Raw genomic sequence first — 21,279 nt, 5'->3', positions numbered from 1 at the left:
CAGGCGAAAGTAAACAATGCGCGCTCTGTGCGGCCGTGCACATTTTACTTTCGGTTTTTAATCAGCGCAAATTCGGCTGCGGGTTGCTTGAATTGTGGGTTCATTAGCCTATTATTTTTAACGAAAAACACAACAACAAAACAAATGACAAACTCCCTTAAATAGGCGCTTTTACGTTTCGCTTTGAAACCAAATCTTCCGCGATCATCTCAGTCAGCTCCTCACTCTTAAATCTGATGAATGACTCCTGCCGCTGCCGAGACTCACGGTCGGATCCTGCTTTATTAAGCAGACACGTTCAGTTTTTATTTGTATTGTCTGTTCTCTAACTGAACTAAATTATTTTATTACTATAAAAAAAAAAATCAAAAAGACGGTGGGCGGTGCCACGGTGGGCAAGTGATGTAACCGGTGTGGAGTCTGGACACCGGTAACACCGGCAACACCGACTATCGTAGCAAGCCTAGCTTCCACACAAACACTTGGATAAGTGCCTAATAATAGCGCACATTTATCTAGGTTAACGTTAGAACGAATGGCCATGTAAAGTTGCCACTACTTGCATGTTTCAAATGATAAGCCATATATGAGGTAGATGGATGATAGGCGAACGTTACATAATTACCACAAGGACCCGCCGTTAATGACCTGTGCATCACGGACTGCGTGACTTCGCCACCAGTTTTCTTTCTTTCTGTGACTAACCTACTAATAATATTTTGGGTCAACTAAGCCTCTTCTAGTCGACTAACGATTAGTCGACTATTAGGGGGCAGCCCTAGAAATATTATTACAATCTGTTTTCTATTTCATTTTAAAATGCCATTTATTACTGTAATGCAAAAAGGAATTTTCAGCATCATTACTCCAGTCTTCAGTGTTTCATGATCCTTTCACATAGCTAATTCGCCAAAAGTCACCAAGTTTGATGAAACATAAAATTTAAACGTAAAAAATGTTGCGTAGTTCCGACCAAAGAGGCCCTGAGGGTTAACGTTGATGCAAAATGTATATTTTTCCAAATCCAAAAGCTAAAAAATAATAAACAGCACAAGGCTAGTTTTGTCCCTTTTATATTATTTCATGAATACAAGCTATTTTCCTAACAGATCTTCATCCTTTCTGCACTCAACAAGTGTCGTCACCTCTGCCCTTTGTTCATAATGAATAAATAATTAGCATCCCCTCTGCTAATTAGGATTGCTGCTGGTCTCCTCTCATTAATTTTTGTGCCCATCAGCCCAAAGCTGCAGGGGGGCAGTTTGAAATTAGAGGTCGGGTCGTCATTCCTTGCCTCAAAGATGGATGACGGTAATGGCAACAGCATGTTGAATACTTTTTTTTTTTTTTACCTTTCCAACTGGTTCCTGACTTTTCTACTCAGTGAACAAGTTTAAACGCCACACTCTTATAGCCTTGATCTGTAGCTGTCCACTCATATTTTCCAATGCAGTTAACTATTATTGTGCACGCTAGGGATCAAATGTATGATATATAATTCAATCAATCATGAACGTCCCTAACACACACCTTCAATCCCGGATAATATGTGTGCATGCCCGTATGCGTGTTTGCGAGCCCCGCAAGTCATATCTTCCATTCCCATCTGGGTTTATCAAATTGCTAATGATTTCACTTGGCACTAATGGGCATTTTCACCGTTGTCTAAGTATGTTGTGAAATTTAATGAACGCAGATTGCAGAGATGGCTGTGTCTGATATGTATGTATCCAAGCCTCTCTGAATCCTGTTAGAACAGTGGGGATTTGTACATGCTTATGCATTAACCCAAGCACCCATGTTCTCTCTGAAGCTCTGTTAATCAGCCCTCTCAGTGTTTGGCCATAATTACCCTACTCTGCTGATCACACTCCAACCCCCAATTACTGCACACGCGGCGGCTGTTGTTTATTCAGAAGGTCCTTATGACCAACTGTAGGTCTCGGCATCTGTTTTAATGCTATTGGTTCAGTGGCCCTTTCCTTTGTATTGAGCATGCGTTTTTGCTTGTTTATTTCAGGGTCAGTGACATGTAAGATTTACCGTGATTAGGGACGTGACTGTATCAAATTTTCACTTTGCGATAATTGATGAAGCTTTTATCACGATATACAGTATTATCATGATAATGAAATAAGTTTGGAAAAAAGTATTGTCATACTATAACGTTTAAAAACTTTTCTCATTACAAAAAGAACTGAACATTAAGCAATAACAATACAACACAATACACAAAAAATGTATAAAGTGAACATGTTTCAAACTGATTTTTGAAGTGCACAAGAATTATAAAGAACAATAGGTAACACTTAACAGTAAGGTCTCATTAGTTGGCATTAGTTGCTTTAACTAACATTAACAATGAGCAATAGCTACAAAAATTTGTTACAGAAGTAACAAACCTTAACAGGTTAAGTAGAATAATATATATAGGCTAATATAGTGCATATATTTAGCGAAATAGTTAATTTCTCTAGTGAACTAACAACTGTGGACGCTGAATGACTTGTACAAAGAAGCTAGTACACCACATATTCAGTTTCACCACATATTTGTTTCAGTAAGTTGTAATGTATCCTCAACATACCGTAAGCTATTAATTCATGTTTATTCTTTAGGAAGAGATGATCACGTTCACTCACGCGCTGTCGCTTGAACTGATGCGCCGCTACAGTAATCAGTCACGTCACATTAAAGAGCGTCAAAACGGCATTTATCATTTGAATTTTGTGATAAAATAGACAGAATACTTAATATGTTGGTGTGGGAACTCTGATTGAAGTATGTTCTGCGCTTAAAACAAGCCGACTGTTAAAGGGTTAGTTCACCCAAAAATGAAAATTCTGTCATTAATAACTCACCCTCATGTCGTTGGACACCCGTAAGACCTCCGTTCATATTCGGAACACAAATGAAGATATTTTAGTGTAAAGCTGATGGCTGAGAAAGGCTTCACACAGGCCTCCATTGGCATTCAGTACATTGACACTTCCAAGATCCATGAAAGGCACTTAAAACGTCGTTACAAAGTCTATCTCACCACAGTGGCTCTACAATAATCATACAATGCGACGACAATAGTTTTTGTGCGCCAAAAAAAATCAAAATAACACCTTTATCCAACTTGTTCTCGACTTCCGTGTGCGCCTCCACGACGCATGCGCGAGAATATGACGCAGATCCGGCGTTCGGACATATGACCCAGAAGCGATTTGTTTACGAGCAGAGGAAGACGCGCGTGTCTAAGCTGTTGGATTCTACATTGATCGTGCTTTAGGTCTCGGCGTAGTGCTCAAAATGGGGCTTAAGTGTGTATTTCATCGATTCCCGAACACCGGCGCTACGTCATATTCTCGCGCATGCGTCGTGGAGGCGCACACGGAAGACAAGAACAAGTTGGATAAAGGTGTTATTTTGATTTTTTTTTGCGCACAAAAACTATTGTCGTCGCATTGTATGATTATTGTAGAGCCACTGTGGTGAGATAGACTTTGTAACGACGTTTTAAGTGCCTTTCATGGATCTTGGAAGTGTGAATGTACTGAATGCCAATGGAGGCCTGTGTGAAGCCTTTCTCAGCCATCAGCTTTCAACTAAAATATCTTCATTTGTGTTCCGAATATGAACGGAGGTCTTACGGGTGTCCAACGACATGAGGGTGAGTAATTAATGACAGAATTTTCATTTTTGGGTGAACTAACCCTTTAACTGTTAAAGATTGCATTCGGAACTGTTCGGTTCACACGTGCACCTTACTGAAAAGCCCTGTACCGAAATGGTTCGGTACAAATACGTGTACCGTTACACCCCTAGTAGACCTATGTTTTATATAAAGTTGTTTCTCATTATGGCTTCGAAAACACGCAGTGATGTCTGTAATCACTTTGATCATTAAAAAAAAATGTGCAAGATGTGCAGCGCCAATCCAGGGCTCTACGCTAACATTTTTCTTGAGGAGCACTTGTGCTCCTAAATAAAAAAAATTAGGAGCACAGTCAAAAATTTAGGAGCACTTTCTGATCAATAACACGCATTCCAATTATAACTTTCCCATTACAGGACTATCTTTGTCCCTTTAAATTAATGTCCAGGGGCATTATTATTAAATAATCTTATTAAATGTATGCATCATCTTTTGTCAATTTCTTCAATTAAAATAGAAAAGTTGTTTTTAAAATGTTAATTTAAACAATAAATTCAGTTAGAGCATTAAAAGACACAACCAGACTGTTACCAGTCTAATTAAATCAGCATCAAAAGATCCATCTTTGCAGTGTAGAAGTGGCACAGCAGCTCCATCTGAAGTGCTGTTTAGACACATTTACATAGATGTAATGCAGCTCATGGGTAAATAATGTTGTATGATTGTTTTAAATATAAGTTTTTGAATTTAGAAATAGGCTATGTACAAGTTAAACTTAAACTTAGTTAAAATATTTATATTTTAAATAAAAAGTCCATGAAAAATATAAATATGAAAATAAAACAGCCAGTAGGTGGCGTCAAGTCTGTGTTCGATCGAACCTCTTGGAGATGCGCAACAGTTCTGGTGTAGTTTTGATTTTCACGAAATAAACAGTATTGTGGCTAAAACGTTGTAACTTAATATCAACTTGTCTATTGGACTTTTTTGTACATTTATCACATTTGCAATCATGCCAATACTCGGAGCAATAGCTGTCAGTAACTTTAGGTTCTCTGGCGCTTAATAAACATAACTGCAGGCGTCTCGCGGAAGAACACTGCAGCCGGAGCTACTTCTCTCTGTTTGTGTCTATGGCAAGTCACACAGGGACTGTGCTCCTCCGCAGCGCTGCGACCCGAACTGGAATTGAATAGTCAGAATAAACACTTATTATATGTGTACCGTAGTGATTCAGGGTAAGATAAAAACACGGTTTGGAAAATGGATTCATGATGTACTCACTCATATGCATCTAGTCATTTTTAAACACAATTAATGTTATGGACTGCAGCTGATAAAGATTAAATCAAGAACTCATACAGGAGCGTTTTTAAATTATTTTTGCTGGCATTTTTGCCCCAAGCCCCCGTTAATTTCCGACCTTGTTTATGATAATCCAAATGTGGTATTTCTAGTTAATTTTGGCTGCAAAGAAACATCAGCGCGAGGCGTCTGGTAAGTGCATGGCCGCGTCACACCCGTTTCACGCATAGACCGTTGTTTCACCATTTAATCTTTGAAGTGTAGTCCGTCGCACACGTTTTTTGCACATGCTCTGCTGACAAAAGGCATGAAAAGCAGTTGATTGCAGCACGAAACGTAACAGTTGCTCAGTCAGTCAGTGTTTGTAGTTTTTATTCCGATTGTATTATACATTTATTCATGAGAAGCGATCGGGTCACTCGCACCGGTGCGCCTAAATATTTTTTCGCAGTCGCACGCAGTAATTTTCAGGCGCAAATGCGCCCAAAATGGTCGCTATGTAGAGCCCTGCAATCTGTCATATACATAGCATTATGATGAAAACACGATTGTAATAGAATGTTGTAAATTCTCTGCTTTAGTTGCCGTGTGTCTGCATTGTTGTTAAGGGAAGAGCACATTCAAAATGGGAGTTTCCCTTTCAAACCATTGCCTGTAAAAAAACTATCATGGTCAAGTTCACGTGCACATTCGTATATAAAAGATTAATCTAATATATCTAATATTGCGTTTGGTTTATTAACCCGCTAGCAAAGCTCTGCAAGGTGGTGTTTATTCAGTTTCAACTCAAATGCAATGCCAGATATTGACTGGGTTATTTGAGACGGTCATTTCGTTTTTAGATGTTTCTTTTTCAATAACATTGATGCATCATAATCTAGCAGTTATTAGTCATATGTTCATGTTTTCATGTCATGTTTGTATTCGTCAACATAAATGTTTGTAACATAATATTTTCATATCTCCATGACGGACATGCCTCGCCCCCTTTTACGAGTACTCGTTTTTTGAGACCTATCAGTGATCGAAATGAACCCCACTTAGACAGCAACATAACGTTCACTTTCAAGTCCCAGAAAGGTAGTATAGACATCGTTAAAATAGTCCATGTGACTACAGTGGTTCAACCTTTAATGTTATGAAGCAACAAGAATACTTTTTGTGTGCAAAAAAAACAAACAAAAACAACGACTTCATTCAACAATGTCATACTGTTAAGAAACAGAAAGCAGTGCAGCTGCTTTGTTTAAAGGGTTACCAGGATAACGGCTGCATTTCTACTGTTCCATTAGTCCCATTTGCTGTCAGTGAGTGAAAGTGCATTTCCATTCACCACGTCTCCTTTAATTGTACTTTTTTTTTTATACGTATATCAGGAATTAATCATTCATAAATATGTTTTGGCACTTGCACCAAATGACATTAAGTCATGAAGTCAAATGACCTGATATTTTAAGTCTTAATAATCTTATCAAAATCTTATTTCTCTTGACAAAGTCATGCAGGGTCTGGAGGGGTCCTCTATCTCTCTATTTTTTTGTTTTATATTTATATTTCTGCATGTTTCTGCATGTTAGTCGACCACATGACAATTTAATTTGATTTAAATTTAGCTAAGCTACTTAATCATGTTTCCTTTGCAACAAAGCTCTTTTCTTCATTATAAAATAATTTTTGTACCTGAACATTTGTATCATGCTGATATGCCGCTAATGTTGTCAAAAATACAGAAGTCGGTACTGAAATAAAAAAAAGTGATGCTTTGAAGCTGTTGAGCGCATTGTAAACACCCCTGATTGGCCATTGTACTCGCGTGCTCATCAGATATGTCTGTGATTGGCTAAATTGAAAAAAATTCAGAACCGACATGGTACCTAATTCGGTACTTTTGACAACACTATACGCCTCCAAATTAATCTATCCAGACAAAAAAAGCATTGTTTTATTGACCCTCTAGTATGTATAAGCATGCCAACAACGTAGATGCGTCTAATAGGGAGGGGGACCGCCTGCAGAGCGAGGTTACCGAAATGTCCCCTCGATGCCTGTCGTCTGATGGATAGGCAAGCTGTCATAAGCACGCCAGCGAATTTTAATCACGCCATCGCATCACGCCGACACTTCCAACCCCACCCGCCCCACGGCAGCCCACCGCTCAAGTGCTTTCATGACACCAGTGTATGCAAATGTGGTCTCTGTGGGGCCTTTAGTGCATATTAATTTGACTGAGAGGGCTGATGGTAGCTGTATCTTCCCACTTAGCTAAACCTTTTTCCTCATCCCATATTTTTCCGCATCAAACCCCGAGTCCTCCCTTGATGCAGTGGTGTATTTCACACTGGTTTAATGCTTGTCAAAACTGTGTTTTTCTGATGAGAAATGGATGACCTATGAGTCACCAGCATAGCAATAGCAATACAATCATACTCGCACAACACAAGATTGCTCTTCTTTTTTTAGTTACAAGCTTCTTTGCCAGAATTCCTTCACTTGTTTCTTTCACAGGCTTTAAAGATTTGACATTGTAGTGTTTTGAGAACAGCTTTCTTGTAAAGCATATGCTTTAGTCGGTCCCAACATGATGGTCATCAACAACACTATCGTTCAAAGGTTTGAGGTCGGTAAGATTTAAAAAAATATATATTTTTTGTTCTCACCAAGGCTTCTTTTATTTGACTATAAATACAGTAAAAACAGTGAACATGAGTCATGGTACCGGACTAGTCATCAAAAAACCGATAAGACAACTAGTGAGGTTGAGTGTTTTATCTAGATAATAAAAAAAAAAACACAAAAAAACACGATACATCACAATTTTTAGCAGAAGTGTGGAACCTGCTCTGAGAAATTGTCTACTCTGGTGGAATCTTTTTTTTCTTTTTTAGAGAAGATAGACCATGATGGTTGACAAATTGTAAAACAACCAAGACATTGATTAATGAGGTCAACTAACTTATTTTACAATGTATTAGGGCTGGGCTGTCTATCGAGTTTGTTCAATATATTTTTTATAAACAATATAGGAAGTAGTTGAGCGAAAAATAGTGAAAAACACAGAGTGCTCGCAAAGCGCATAATCCAATTTGTCCTAAACATGCGATATGCTTTATATTAAAGTCAAAGTTACGTTTTTTGGCTTTTAGAATGAATATATTAGCCTTACTGTATCTATTAGCTAGTGTGTTCCAAAACAATGACAAAATTTGTATTTAGAAGATATAAGCATTCACAGATGTTGAAAATGTGGCTGAAATTGGTCACTTGTTCACACATGAACTATTTTCTACATGGTGAATGGCACATAGTGCACTATTATAGGGGACAGGGAACAATTCAGACAGTGTAAATATGCTTTCCATTGGGGCAACACTGTTACTCACTGATTGTGGCGGTGCTGTCGAATCCATATCGTAAAAGCCTGTGCTGACATTGCGAGTAAAATAAACAATCCATTTTCTCCAAATTCTCTGGGCCGGCAAAGCAGAGGAAGGGGAGGTTACCTTTCCCCATATGACGGCATACAGGGAAGATTCCAGAATTGCTCGTCTGAGCTCTCATTTTCTCAAAGGCAGAGCAGGACAGCCAGAACTCGGTTTACACCTATTGTAATTTCTAGCCACTTGGGGACCATATACAGGCTAGGGGAACTCATATTAATGTTAAAAAACCTCATAAAATGAAATTTTCATGCCTTGGGACCTATAAAACAATGTGAACAAGAACAAGTTTTGGGCACTTGTGATCCATATACAGCACCTGCTGCAGTTTTGCAGTATTTCAATGACTAAAAACAGCGGGACGTTTTTAAAACGTGAAAAACACTTATAGGGGGAGTTGCACCTATAAGGATTAAATTAAGAACAGTTTAACGCTAATCAAGGATTTTTTGATCCGGGCTGTTTTTTTTTTTAAATGGAGTCGTGTTGCACCACTTAATTTTAAACACAGATTACCTATGTAGAAAGACCGTTATAATTAAAGGGCTGATCGGGATGAACCGACGCCAGGCTAAAGAATTCGTATTAGTGCAACCCACCTTTTAAGTCCCTATAACAGTGATATTAAAAGATTAAATTCAGTTTACACTTTTTTGATGATGCATAGCCTACTATATGCAGGCGAGTAGATGAGCCAAGAATATGAACCCAACGCGTTGACTTTTATAATGATTTTCGATAAGAATACACTTAACGAGACACCATGTGTTGTATTTATATTCTGTGTTCATCTGCTTGACTGTACAAAGTATGCAACATCAATAAGGTGTATGTTGAATTTGGTCTTTTAATATCACTACATTAAAACTTACTACAAAAATGACTGGCGAGCAATGGAGGAAAGCCTTGTTTTGCCCTCCAGGTGGGCGTTCCTATAATGGTGTGACGTTGCGTGAAAACTATAAATAGTAAATGTGTATAGATTAAAGCGGCTTGCCCTGTCAGATGAAAGATGGCCTACATGTGCTGACAGAGACTTGCACTATTTAATACGTTTGAGATGTGGTGTTTACCTCAGTACATATCTTACATTTCACAGGTAAAATTCTCCATCTGTAAATGTTAATAGAAAGTTAAAGAAATATTTATATTGTGCTGTCAGGAGTGGAGCCTCATGCAAGCAAGTCTCCACTCTCCACTAAACTTCACAGACTTAAGTGAACGAGCGCTGTTGCCAAACAGATGGAGCGCAATAGAATAGGAGCACTAAAATATAGCTTCATTTTGCTAAAATATTTGCTGTTGGATATTAAATGTGCTATATGTAGAATTTTAAACCTACAAGTAAGTGTATTTTTATGATAGCAGTAACTAAAGTGATTATTGTAATGGGGTAATCAAATGTAGGCTGAAATAATTGCTAAGCTCAGATGAGTGAATGTGCATTCCTCTTAACACTTAACATTTAGTCTGTGCTTTTGTTTTTATTTATTTTCATTTTTAGTTTAGTGAATTTAACTTGTTTTTGAATTGTAATATTGTAACAATGTTATAATGTTAGAATGCACATAATATATGGCATAGCCTACATGGTCACTATTTTTGTTTTCATAACCTTCAATGTGAACATTGTAGGACAACATTGGCAGGATGTGAAATAATAATAATTAAAAATCCAAATAGAAAAAAACTAGAAAATACTGATATATATATACCATATCTCTGTATTTTTTTGGGCCATACCGGCCAGCCCTGCAATGTATAATCATTTTTCTTATATTTGTTTTAGTGCTTTACCAGTAAAACCTCTCAGAGGAATTGTGTCTCAGAGAAGTTGTCTCATCCTGACATGAGTGTTGTGCTTTTAAAGGGATAGTTCACTCAAAAATTAAGATTCTGTCTTCATTTATGCACCCTCATGTCATTACAAACCTGTATGACTTTTTTTCATCTGTGAACACACACCCAAGCCTGTAGTGCTCGAGTCAGAAATTGAAGCTTCCGTGCCTCGATCGCCCCCCGGTGGCCGGTCCCAGTATAGCTCCTAAACCCCACCCCTCCATGTATTTGAATGGGCGCGAGACACACTAAATAATTTAATTACACTTCAAATAATTGTTTCCTAAAGATGGTTTCTGTCATTTTAGGCAGTTTTTATTACAATAATTTCATTTCAAGTGTTCGTTTTTTAAATAAGTTTAGTTTTAGTGAGTTATTTGATGCTATAAAAACGGGGGGTGTGACGTCATGATTGACAGCTGAGATTGACTGCTTCTCTGAGTGAAGTTGTCACTGAGGCACTAACGGACTTTTTTTCTGGATTTTTGGGAGGAGATTGGAGCTTTAGCTTTAATTTCTACACTTCCATAACTGTTTATTTCACACCAACATAATTAATTGTTCTGCATCTGCGAGAGTGTGGGCGGGCTTTTGATAATCGCGCCTCTACTTCCTGTTCTCTACTGCGCAACTCCCGTCCCGAGATCGCTACTGCGCAGACTCGGTCCCAAGATGTCAGCGCCGTGAGCGGGCCTATGAAAGCTTCAACTTTGGTCAGCGGAAGTCAATGAAGTCGCGTCGTCCATATTTTTTTACGGTCTATGACACACACACAAAAAGAAGATATTTTAAGAAATATTATTCAATGTAGTGTTTTCTTCATGCAATGGAAGTCACTAAATGGTCGCCAAAATGTTCAAAATATCTTATTTTGTGTTTCGCAGAAGTCAGTCCGTCAGTCCGTCCGTCCGTCAGTCAGTCAGTCAAACAGGTTTATAACAACATTAGGGTGATGCAAATGATGACACAATTTTGAGTGAGCTCTCCTCTTTAGATAATGGTTTTGGAATGCAAAAACTAATATTATGTAAAATAAATGCGTCAAAGCACAGTACATTTTCCCTGCACAAATAATTAAATAATTGGATCCAGGTGAACCCAAATCAGCCTAATAATGCAAGTCTTCTTGAAGACTGATTAGTCGATTCATTGATTTTGAAATCATTAGTACCAAGCTCCTGGACGTTCCCTATGATTTGAAGCAATGGAAATGGCCATTTTTATGAAGTATTCTGTGTAATTCCTCTCTGATGCCACAGATCTGTGTGATGAATTCTAGGGAGCGCGAGGTGTGTGGAAGTGTTACTGAGGAGGGTAGTGAATTGAAGAGGGTGGGCAGAGGGAGGGGTTAGGGCACACGTTAGTACACGCGTATGTTGTTGTAGAGAGGGAGAGAGAAGAGGATTGGAGACAGTTGATAGACGCTACTCGCTCTAGGTGCTCTGTGTTACTTGGGTATCAATAGCAGAGCGCCGGCGAACGGCTCTCGTCGCCTCTGTTTCTTTCTCTCAGGGGGCCGTGGAGAGGATCGAAAGACATGCTTTGATATTCCACTCTCATACCAGAGTTCCTGTCACATGCCTTGAGTCGGACTCTCTCTCAGTAACATGGGCTTTTTCCCCCCGTCTCACTGCAGTGTGTGTTTTTCCGTGCGGGCTGTTTTCGCTGCTGCTCCTGGTGCGCTGGTGCGCGATGTGTGTTTATGTCTGCACCATGCCGAGGCAAGCGCTCCCAGTCAGCGGTACGAGCGACCCCAGCAGCAGCCTCTGTCTGCCTGAGTTACGATACTGCTTGTGTTTTCCCTGCACAGTTCTGCTCCAGCACGGCGCCGATCCCAACATCCGCAACACCGACGGCAAGTCTGCCCTGGACCTGGCTGACCCGTCCGCTAAAGCTGTTCTCACCGGTGAGTGCAGCAACCTCATGTTCTCCATTCCCAGTCTTTCTGTCTCTCTTTTTTCTTTCTTTTATCAGTGTTTTTGTCTTTGAACGTCTGCAGTTTGTCCCTGTCTGATACTCTGATACTATGTCTACACAGCTTTGAAATGGAGCAGCATTGTTATGCATCTGTATCTTCACGTTTGGTGTGTTTGTGTAAAGTGAGACTGTTGTTGTCCTTGAGCGCTTCTCTGCCTGCGTGCTCGCTCTGTAGTAGGGATCAGCGACTATTGAAGATTATGAATACAAGTTAAGCTACATTGTGAGGATTTTAATGCACTGTTTGGCCATTAAAGTGTAACCTTGCTAATTTTCAACCTGCTTTGTATTCTTACAGTGTTGGTAGTATATGTAAATGAACAATGTTTACTCATTCTTCTTGATATGTGGACTGAAAAATGTCCATTTATTTGTCACATAATCCGCCAGACTTTTGATAACTTCAGGGCTTTTATGAAAACTACAGATTATACTTCCGTATTTTTGTTTTCCCGCCCACAGACCATCGGATCGAGTTATTAACAAAACGGTTATTGTAAGAGAAGGTTTATCACTGAAAATTGTCTACACTTCAAGCAGCGTTATGGAAACAGCTTTCCTTTTCTTCACCCAGTCACCCAGTTGAAATGTTGACTACAAGATTGATGTTCTCTCAATTTCAGAGCTTTTCCTGGGTCAAAAATGGTCTTCAGTTGTGGCGGACAAACATATCCACACACACAGTTGCCCATGCAAACTGTGAGCCCAGTACTGACTATAAATCCAAAATGAATGCGAAGAAACAGTTTGTAATATTAACTTATACTATTTATTCAATCATGAAATAAAAAATAATCACTGTCAGGACAGATCACAAAGTGCATAGTAGGGATGATAATTTCATGTTTTCCACTAACCAAAAACCAAAGCTTTTTGACCAATCAACAGTCAACCGACAAGATTATATTAAATTGATCAAATTGATCCAAAGTATCTGTGACCCATTAAAAATAACAATTTGTTATTTATAGGGGGTTTAGTTTTAACCCTCTGGTCTTCTTCGTTCATGGGTCACACTAGGCTTCTTCGTGGTCAAAAGTGACCGAAGCCTTAAAATATAAGTTCCCCATTGAAAATAATATATAAAAAACTAACATATTTTTCAATTATTTCAAAACTTTGCGTCTATTTTGCACTCTTGATATTTTAGAGTGTCACCCCTACATTGCTGTGCACTTTTTTGTTCTGCATCATGGCTGATTTGTGGTTTGTATCACCAAAAGATTCCCAGATTTTTTGTATTTTTGCGTATTTCCCATTCATTTTATTCATTATGACAGTCATTTTTGACCGCGAAAGAGACAAGTGTTATTCTTTTTTTTCCGACCCTTTAACATAACCAAATCATCTCCATGATTTTTTTTGTGGGTTCACTTAGCTAATGCCACAAAAGTCACCAAGAGTCATCCCATTCCGATGAAGCAAAAAAATTCAAAACGTAAAATGTTTCGGTAATTTTTGACCAGAGGGTTTTAAATGCGCAAATAGCAGCATAAACAACTTGAACATGGATTCACACATTGCAGGCCTCGACAATAAGGTCTGCCTGATGGCCCGAGGCTGGCGTGAATATTGCTCGGGACAATAGACGGAACTATCACTTGCATCGTCACAAAAGTTGATAATTTGCGTGTTTTTAAGTATTGCCAACTAAAATATTGAAGTGCAATTAGACGAAAGTACCCACGTCTCTCAATTTGGTTCTCGTGCGCTGTGTAATAAGCGTACACCCAGAACGCAGTGTCTCTCAGCGCACATTTTTGTGTATATGAAGGTATGCACAAGATGTTTTACGTTGATATTGGGCCACGGGTGAAGTGCAAAGCCTAGTTTACATAATACATAATAGTTTAGCATCCAAATATGTTGCGGATATGGAAACTTTTGAATTTGTACCGAATAAGAGAGGTAGGTTATGTGAGCCCAAGGCCTGTTCTGTTTCACTTTAAATTAATTGGTTTTGGATTGAATTTTAGATTTTTTATTTTTCATTCTTATGTTCTGAATACCATAAAATGTAAATGATTTGTTGTAGAGTGAGAGGAACTTCAATAACCTATAGCTATGTTATGTTTATAGCTATATTGTTATATTAGAGCATATAAATGAAAATTATTCTTCCTTGTGTTCTAGTGAAACAGCATTTTATTTTGATTTAAACATTACATTTAATTTGCTGCTATTGCTGTTCGGTTGCCATTATTGTTTACCCTGATTTCAGTCAAAGAAATATGTTACATTTTGTGACATATTCTCTATATTTTAAAGTCGTATTTTTGCAGTATGCCATGTTTTTCATGCCAAATAGTGAAGTAGTCTTGTCCTCTGATAGCTGTGGAAATATATGTACCATTTCTTGGTAAAATCTAAATTAAACAACATTTTATAACATACTAGTCACATCGCTTGGCCCTGATCTTTGTATTGTTTGGGGGCAGAGATTTGTGTATAATCAGGCTTTACTGATTTATTACATGGCCCTCTTAGACACATTTCAATTGTGTTTACACTTAGTTGCATCATTTCCTGTTTGGTAAATACATCAGTTACACGAGGGATGTAGAAAGCCTTCCGTCAGCTGGGTAATTCTCCGAACTGACAATACATTTTGCTGCCAAGTATTAAAATAGTAAAATTTCACTCTTCATCTCTCATACAAACACGCAATCTAACCACAGAAAAGTGATGCATTATATAAAACGATTCTCTTTCTGAAATCAATATAAGCTTTATTAAAAGACATTAGACTTCATTGATACAACAGATGGCCTCATAACGATGTTGATCATTTCTCACGTCATGTAAACTGAAATGTGTTCTGTAATGACATGCATCAGATGCAAAATCAAATGAATCAGGGCATTTCTCAGGTCTCAAAAGTGATTGAGCACATTCATTTGTCGATAGGAGAGATGCGTATGATGTGCTTATGTCTTCTAGAACTACTCAATGCAAACTGCAAAGCAACTGCGGCAACCATTAGAAATGATATGTAAATCATGTTTTCCATCCATTTCTCAGTCTAACAAATCAGAAATAAGGTGATAAGGTATAAATGGCAGCTCCTGGTGTGAGTGACAGAGGTGATGTGTTTGGTTTTGTGAGTATAAATAGAGCAGAATGCAGAGCTTCAGTCTCTGGAGTATTACAGATAATTGTTATAGATCCACTTTTCCTACCCAGCTACCTGACCCTGCCTCCCGTCTCCTGTCTCCTGTCTAGAAATATTGAAGTGCAGCATTCATTTCATTCTTAATCCTGGTTGGTTAGCTATATCATACCAGACTACGCAACATATAGCCTTTTCTTCTTTTTTTTTTTGTAACCTAAACCCTAATTACTAACTGAAGTATTCACTTAGAAGCTGAGCAACGTGAACCGAGTTATTCATGGTGTTGTTTATTTGCCCGAGGTGAGTTTCTCTCCTCTGACTTTTGTTTGGATAATTTGAATGTTGCTTGCACAAATTACATTGTGAATTAGCCGTTGTGCATCATGGCTGCCAAAAGGTGATACGTGAGAGGTCTAATGCCATCCAACCATCTGTAAGCATAGCTGCATTTTTTTCAAACAGCTTCAGAATAAACCTCCGGGTCATCAGGTCCGTCTTGTTGTTACAGCTTAATGATCGCGCATATTAACTTGTCTAGGTCAGTTCAGCTGCACGCAAAAATTGCACTTTTCCAAAGTGTTTGGTTCTTTGAAGCTGCTTATCAGCTGCTTAATTTGATAGAGCATCCTGTTAGTTTTTTTGTTGGATGGCGGCTTTCCAATAAACAGTTGAGTGTAATTTAAAAATAGATTTAGCACGATTAAGCCAAGTGTTTTTGTTGTTTATTGCAAGGAATTTTTGAAAGACAGCACAAACCGTAGCCTATTTATTTTGTACATCTGTTGTGTTTTTAGGCTATATCAGTTTTTGGAGTTGCTTGTATCATGGCAAAAGTTATTGCGCAGTGCCAAAGGGGTGCTTTGTAAACAATATAGTTATGATTTTTTGAAAGGGATTAAAATGTCTTGGCTGTGGTCTTGTGTTATGGGTCTGGGTAGTGAGGCAGGATTGAAAAATCACACTGAGGATCACACAGATTTTCAAAACACTGAAATAACAAGATTCTTTTCACCCCACCCTTCCCATATTGAAATGTCATCTTATTCTTCAGATTTTTGGAGTGTGATTTGATAAAACAAACAAACAAAGGAATTAATTAAAAAGAGAATTTTTGATTAAACAGAAGTTTGGAGTCAGTGAGATTATTTTATTTTATTTTTTTTAAGGAAAAAAATAATAAGCAAGGAAGGATGCTTTAAATTGATCAAAGGTGATCAAGTAATTTATAGTGTTTTAGATGTCCATTTCAAATAAATTCTGTTCTTTTGAACTTTTTATTCATCAAATCATTTTTTTTAAATCACTGTTTCCACAAAAATATTAAGCAGCACAACTGTTTCCAATATTGATAATAATAAGAAATGTTTCAAGCACCAAATCAGCGTATTCGAATGCTTTCTGAAGGATCATGTGACACTGAAGACTGGAGTAGTGATTCAGAAAATTCAGCTTCGTCATCACAAGTAAATGACATTTTACATTTTTTTATTATAATCTTTCACAATATTGCTGTTTTAACTTTTGTAATCAATTAATTGCATATATCCTATGCATAGCTATATATTGAAATGTAATGTTCTTAGCGACACTTAATGACTTTTATTAGGGCCATTACAATGATTATGTTATGTAATGCAGATTATTAGTTAATGTTCATTCAGATAGTTAGAAATGTCATTAGTATTCATTGCTTCATATGCCTTCACAGATCCCTGGTTGAAAATGCTGGCTTTCTGCGAACACCAGAGTAGACAGTTTGATTCATGCCTATATTTGACACATAAATAACACCCATGTGGAGCCATTGCCTCTATGGAATGACAGATTTTGAAGGACCTTGAGCTTGACTTTGATCATGTGGTAATGCCTCTGCCATCATATGATGTCCTTACAAAGACAAAATGTTCCTTTAAGTTGCATTAGACACACTTGCACTGTAGCATTTTGCGAAATGATGAATTACTGCACGCTGCGTTCCACATTGATTCATTTGTGTTTTTGCAATTATCTTTTTTCATTTATTTAAAGGCTAATAGTTTTCTATGAATGATGAGGCATTTTATTCTAGAACACTGATGGTTCAGATAGGAAAGTTATTAGCTTCATTTTGTATTTGAATGTCTAATTTTATCATGTATTTGTGAACCGCACACTTTAGCTGAGGATTGTATGAGAGTCTGTGGTTTCTGATGGCTAGTGTAAAACAGAAAAAGTGCCAGAATTGCACAAAAAGTGCCAGTGCAGAACTGAAAATATTCCTGGCAGAACACTACTGTCTTAAGTGGTATCAATGTAATGTTTGTCCGCGTTCTCCACCATTATTTTTTTGAGCGACTTCCAGATAGTGATTAAATGTAGTTTAGATGTGAGCTTTATGATTAATATGACACTACCTCTAATATGAGACACAGAAAAGGGAAATGTGAGACTTGATTGAAAAATTTAGACCTTGTTAAGGCCTCTATGGAACAGAGAAATGATACATTTCAAGGTATCCATTTCATATGTAGGTTTAATCTGAAATTGACGCATGAGATTGCAGTTGTTAACTAAATCAGTTATGTTTGGCCGTTCTCAAATGTCAGAGTTCACCTCGTCCCTGGTGTTATATTGTAATCAGATGTGAGTAAATTTCTCTGTTGTTACAGGCTTTATGAATTAAATTTGTTCAGCTTGTTTGTTTTGCAGAGATTAGTTCATAACACTTCAGAATGGAACAATCAAATAGCCGCTGGCGTATCATCCTATTGCCATGTTAAACAGAACGCTTCATTTAGTTTTGCTTGATAGACTTTCAAGAAGTGCTATTCATTAGGGCCCACTTCCCATGATAAAAACAAAGTTATTTTGAATCAATACAAGTTTAATTTCACAAAAAAACCCTTGTCCTTAAAGAGTGAATCCCAGGGTGAGGCATCTGAATGACGACTCTGACATTTATGCGTGTAATGGAAAGATGTTTGAAGTATGAAAATGCCCTCCAGCACAAAAACAGTGCAAGAAATCAGAGTAAATGTTCTTATGAGATATAGACCTGAATTGGTATGGTAGTGGACTGCTGCATGACTTCAAATAGAGCCCTTTTAACTATTATTTCTCTCATGCTTTCTCAGGGAATAGAACCTCTGAGCTTTTATATTGCTCACTGTTGTGGGGTCTCTTTTCCTGTGTCTGTTCCTTTCCATCTAAAAAATGGATTTATGTTGGTCATATTACTCTGCGAACTATAGAGTCTAAAATGGAAAATGTCAAGGGGAATACAAAGTCACTGATGGTCTTGGATGATGTTTCCTCTGGAACTTGGGGGAAAAGAAGTATGGAAAGAAAAAAAAGTTTGTTTATGCAAACTTCAAGTGTGGCATTTCCTTAAGTGGTGAATTATTGAGCTACATTTTTTTTTAGGATATTTTTCTTCCGCAGAACTATTGATGTCATTTTTTTTTATCCCCAATGAAGACACTTTCCAACTCACCCAGTGCTTTGAATATCCATTTAGACTTTTATCATACCAAATAGAAAAAGAATGGAAAGTATTTTCCCTTTTGAAATCTTCTGCAAAATTACATTCACAGTCTGCTTTCAAAGTTAATGTTTTTCAACTGAGTGGGAGAAGATTAGTCTTATAGCCGCGCACCCATGCCCGGCCTAGACGATCTTAAAACCCAGCGCAAGCATAGCCGGAAAACCCAGACCTACTCCCTTGTGTGTCATTTTCAGTATTTTTGGAAGGAGTAGGATATTTGCTTGCTGCACAGAGTATTTTTCACTTGTTTACTTTCTTAATCCAATAGAAAAATAATTCATTTGATATTCTTGCCAATTTCTTTCCCAGATGAGTTTAAACCAACCGATAGTGCAGTGCATATTTTTTTGTCTAATTTGAATGACCGCAGAGATTTTGTCACGTGTTCTACTCTAGGTGAATATGTGGGTATGCATACATTTAAATAAATTAGCATGCCTAAGCTATGACAGATCCAACTGTTGTCTCTTTTTATTGTATCATAATGGCCTACCGGTTTTAGATTTATCTTTTAAAAAAATCACTAGTTTTCCAGCTGTCGTAGTCAATAGGATTACACAGAATCTGTTGTGCAAATGTAGTCCGCTTAAATCCTCAAGGGATCAAACTAATGCCTCTGACCTTCAAGAAAGTGCGGTTAAATCATATTATAGCAAGTTTAATTAAGTGGCGATAGTCTCAGATCAGTTGGATTATTGATGCGGCCAGGCCCGGAGTGACCATCGGGAGAATTCCTGGTGGGCCGCTTATAATTTGGGCTGGTGGTACCATTTGCGATACACAGAGTGTTTCACACGGAACGCGGAAAGTGCAAGTCTCTAGTTAATTTTGAATGAGAGACACACTGAAAGCAGCAAATCGCAGGCTGTTCTAGTAGTAGTGAAGACGTGTGCAAGCGATGCTCATAGACCCGAGATCCCGTCGCATACGAGCGCACAGCTCTTTGTAGAGTTCATAAATATTACTATATGGCATATGTAAATATTACGCACACAGCAAGGCGAGCCTCATAACTTCTTCCCCTTCCCCTGCTTTCTCTCTATTTTTTACACACGCAGGAAATGCATGTTACATTTGTGTGACTGACTGATAATTGAATTAACTAATCACACATCAGTTTATGCTATGCATTAAAAAGTGTCAACTTCTCAAATTGGCAGGTAGTGCACATCCTCAATCTCTCTCTCACACACATACACACACACACGCGCGTTCATATCCAGAGAGAAAGAGTAAATCTAAGACGATCAAGATATCCCATCAAGACAATATCAAAGTTGTATACAGTGGTGTAACATGAAATTTTATAGATGAGCACAGTCTAATCCATATACTGCTGTCTGATATTCATTTTAATTTATTTGACCTTTTACATTTGTATTTAATAAGTTTAATTGTAGAATGTTTGTTTAAAAAAAAATTGTAGTACGTTATTTTTCTGTACATTCCTGTTGAAACGTATGACAAAAAACGTGGGTGGTGGGATGTGATCTATTGGGGGCTGGTCATGGGCAATAAACTCCCGGCTGAAAATGGGCCCCACTCCAGCCCTGGATGCAGCTGTGGATCTATGTTCTCCTCCCGGCTGACTGCTTTCTCTCTAGAATCTCATCATTCCGCTCTACCCTTAAAAGCACAAACTTTTTTTGTGCACATTTGAACACATGCTGCATTTACTCTGCAGGTATTGATGACCAACTATTATTTGTTGACTAGCTATATCTGATTTTGTTGATGACCAGGCTACATCTTTTTAAAAGTGGCCCATATCTTATATCTGCTGCATTTAAACTCTACACTTGACGAAACAACCCAAGGTAAACGTATCTCACCAAAGCTTGTCAATGTGTTTGTGTAATTTTGTTGCAGTCTCTGGTATTTTGTTGTTGTACCATTTCTTTACAGGGCTGGACTGGTAATCTGGCATACCGGGCATTTTCCCGGTGGGCCGACGCACTTTGGGGCCGATACAAGGTTATTTATTTATTTAATTTTTTGCCACCGACTGGCCCATCATGCAGGGACAGCAGCCCATTGGTTTGTCTTCTGAATTTACAGGCCAAAGCGAGAGAGACCTTCCCTTCTCCATAGACTGTGTCCATATTAGGCGCTGTTTAAAAATTTGGGCGCATGAAACTGCAAAAGGCGAATATACGGTATGCGCAACAGCGCTGCCGCCGACGAACGTGCGCTGCGTTTCTGCTGCTCTATGAAGTGATGAATCGGCACTTTGACTCTGAATGTTGTTTAATACAATCGTGTGATATGGGAACATTAAAGGTTCTGTGGTGAATCAGCTGAAAACAGCCGCGACCATGTAAATACATCACAAGGTAAATTGGAAAATAGCAATACACACAACTACAAACTTGTCACTCTAGCACAACCAAATTCAATAGTTTATTATTTATTTATTTTCTAAACCATATACCTATGGTAATAA

At 38.0% G+C, this 21,279-nt stretch overlaps 1 protein-coding gene across 4 annotated transcripts in view; it reads left to right on the top strand.

The window, feature by feature from the left end:
- The window catches only part of tnksa (tankyrase, TRF1-interacting ankyrin-related ADP-ribose polymerase a), a 127,453-nt gene that overhangs the window by 11,101 nt on the left and 95,073 nt on the right, over nucleotides 1–21,279 (top strand). For 2 of the 4 annotated variants that reach the window (XM_079835266.1, XM_079835269.1), the window contains exon 3: nucleotides 12,035–12,130. The exons of the other annotated variants lie outside the window; for them this stretch is intronic. In XM_079835266.1, coding sequence (XP_079691392.1) covers nucleotides 12,035–12,130 — 96 coding nt within the window. The remainder of the gene's footprint in view (nucleotides 1–12,034; nucleotides 12,131–21,279) is intronic. 4 annotated transcript variants of the gene reach the window in all.

This window comes from Gobio gobio (assembly GCF_949357685.1).
Source record: "Gobio gobio genome assembly, chromosome: 14".
In the NCBI taxonomy this organism is placed as follows: domain Eukaryota; kingdom Metazoa; phylum Chordata; class Actinopteri; order Cypriniformes; family Gobionidae; genus Gobio; species Gobio gobio.
Note: the sequence above shows the minus strand (reverse complement) of the source record. Positions and strands in the feature narration are given on the sequence as shown.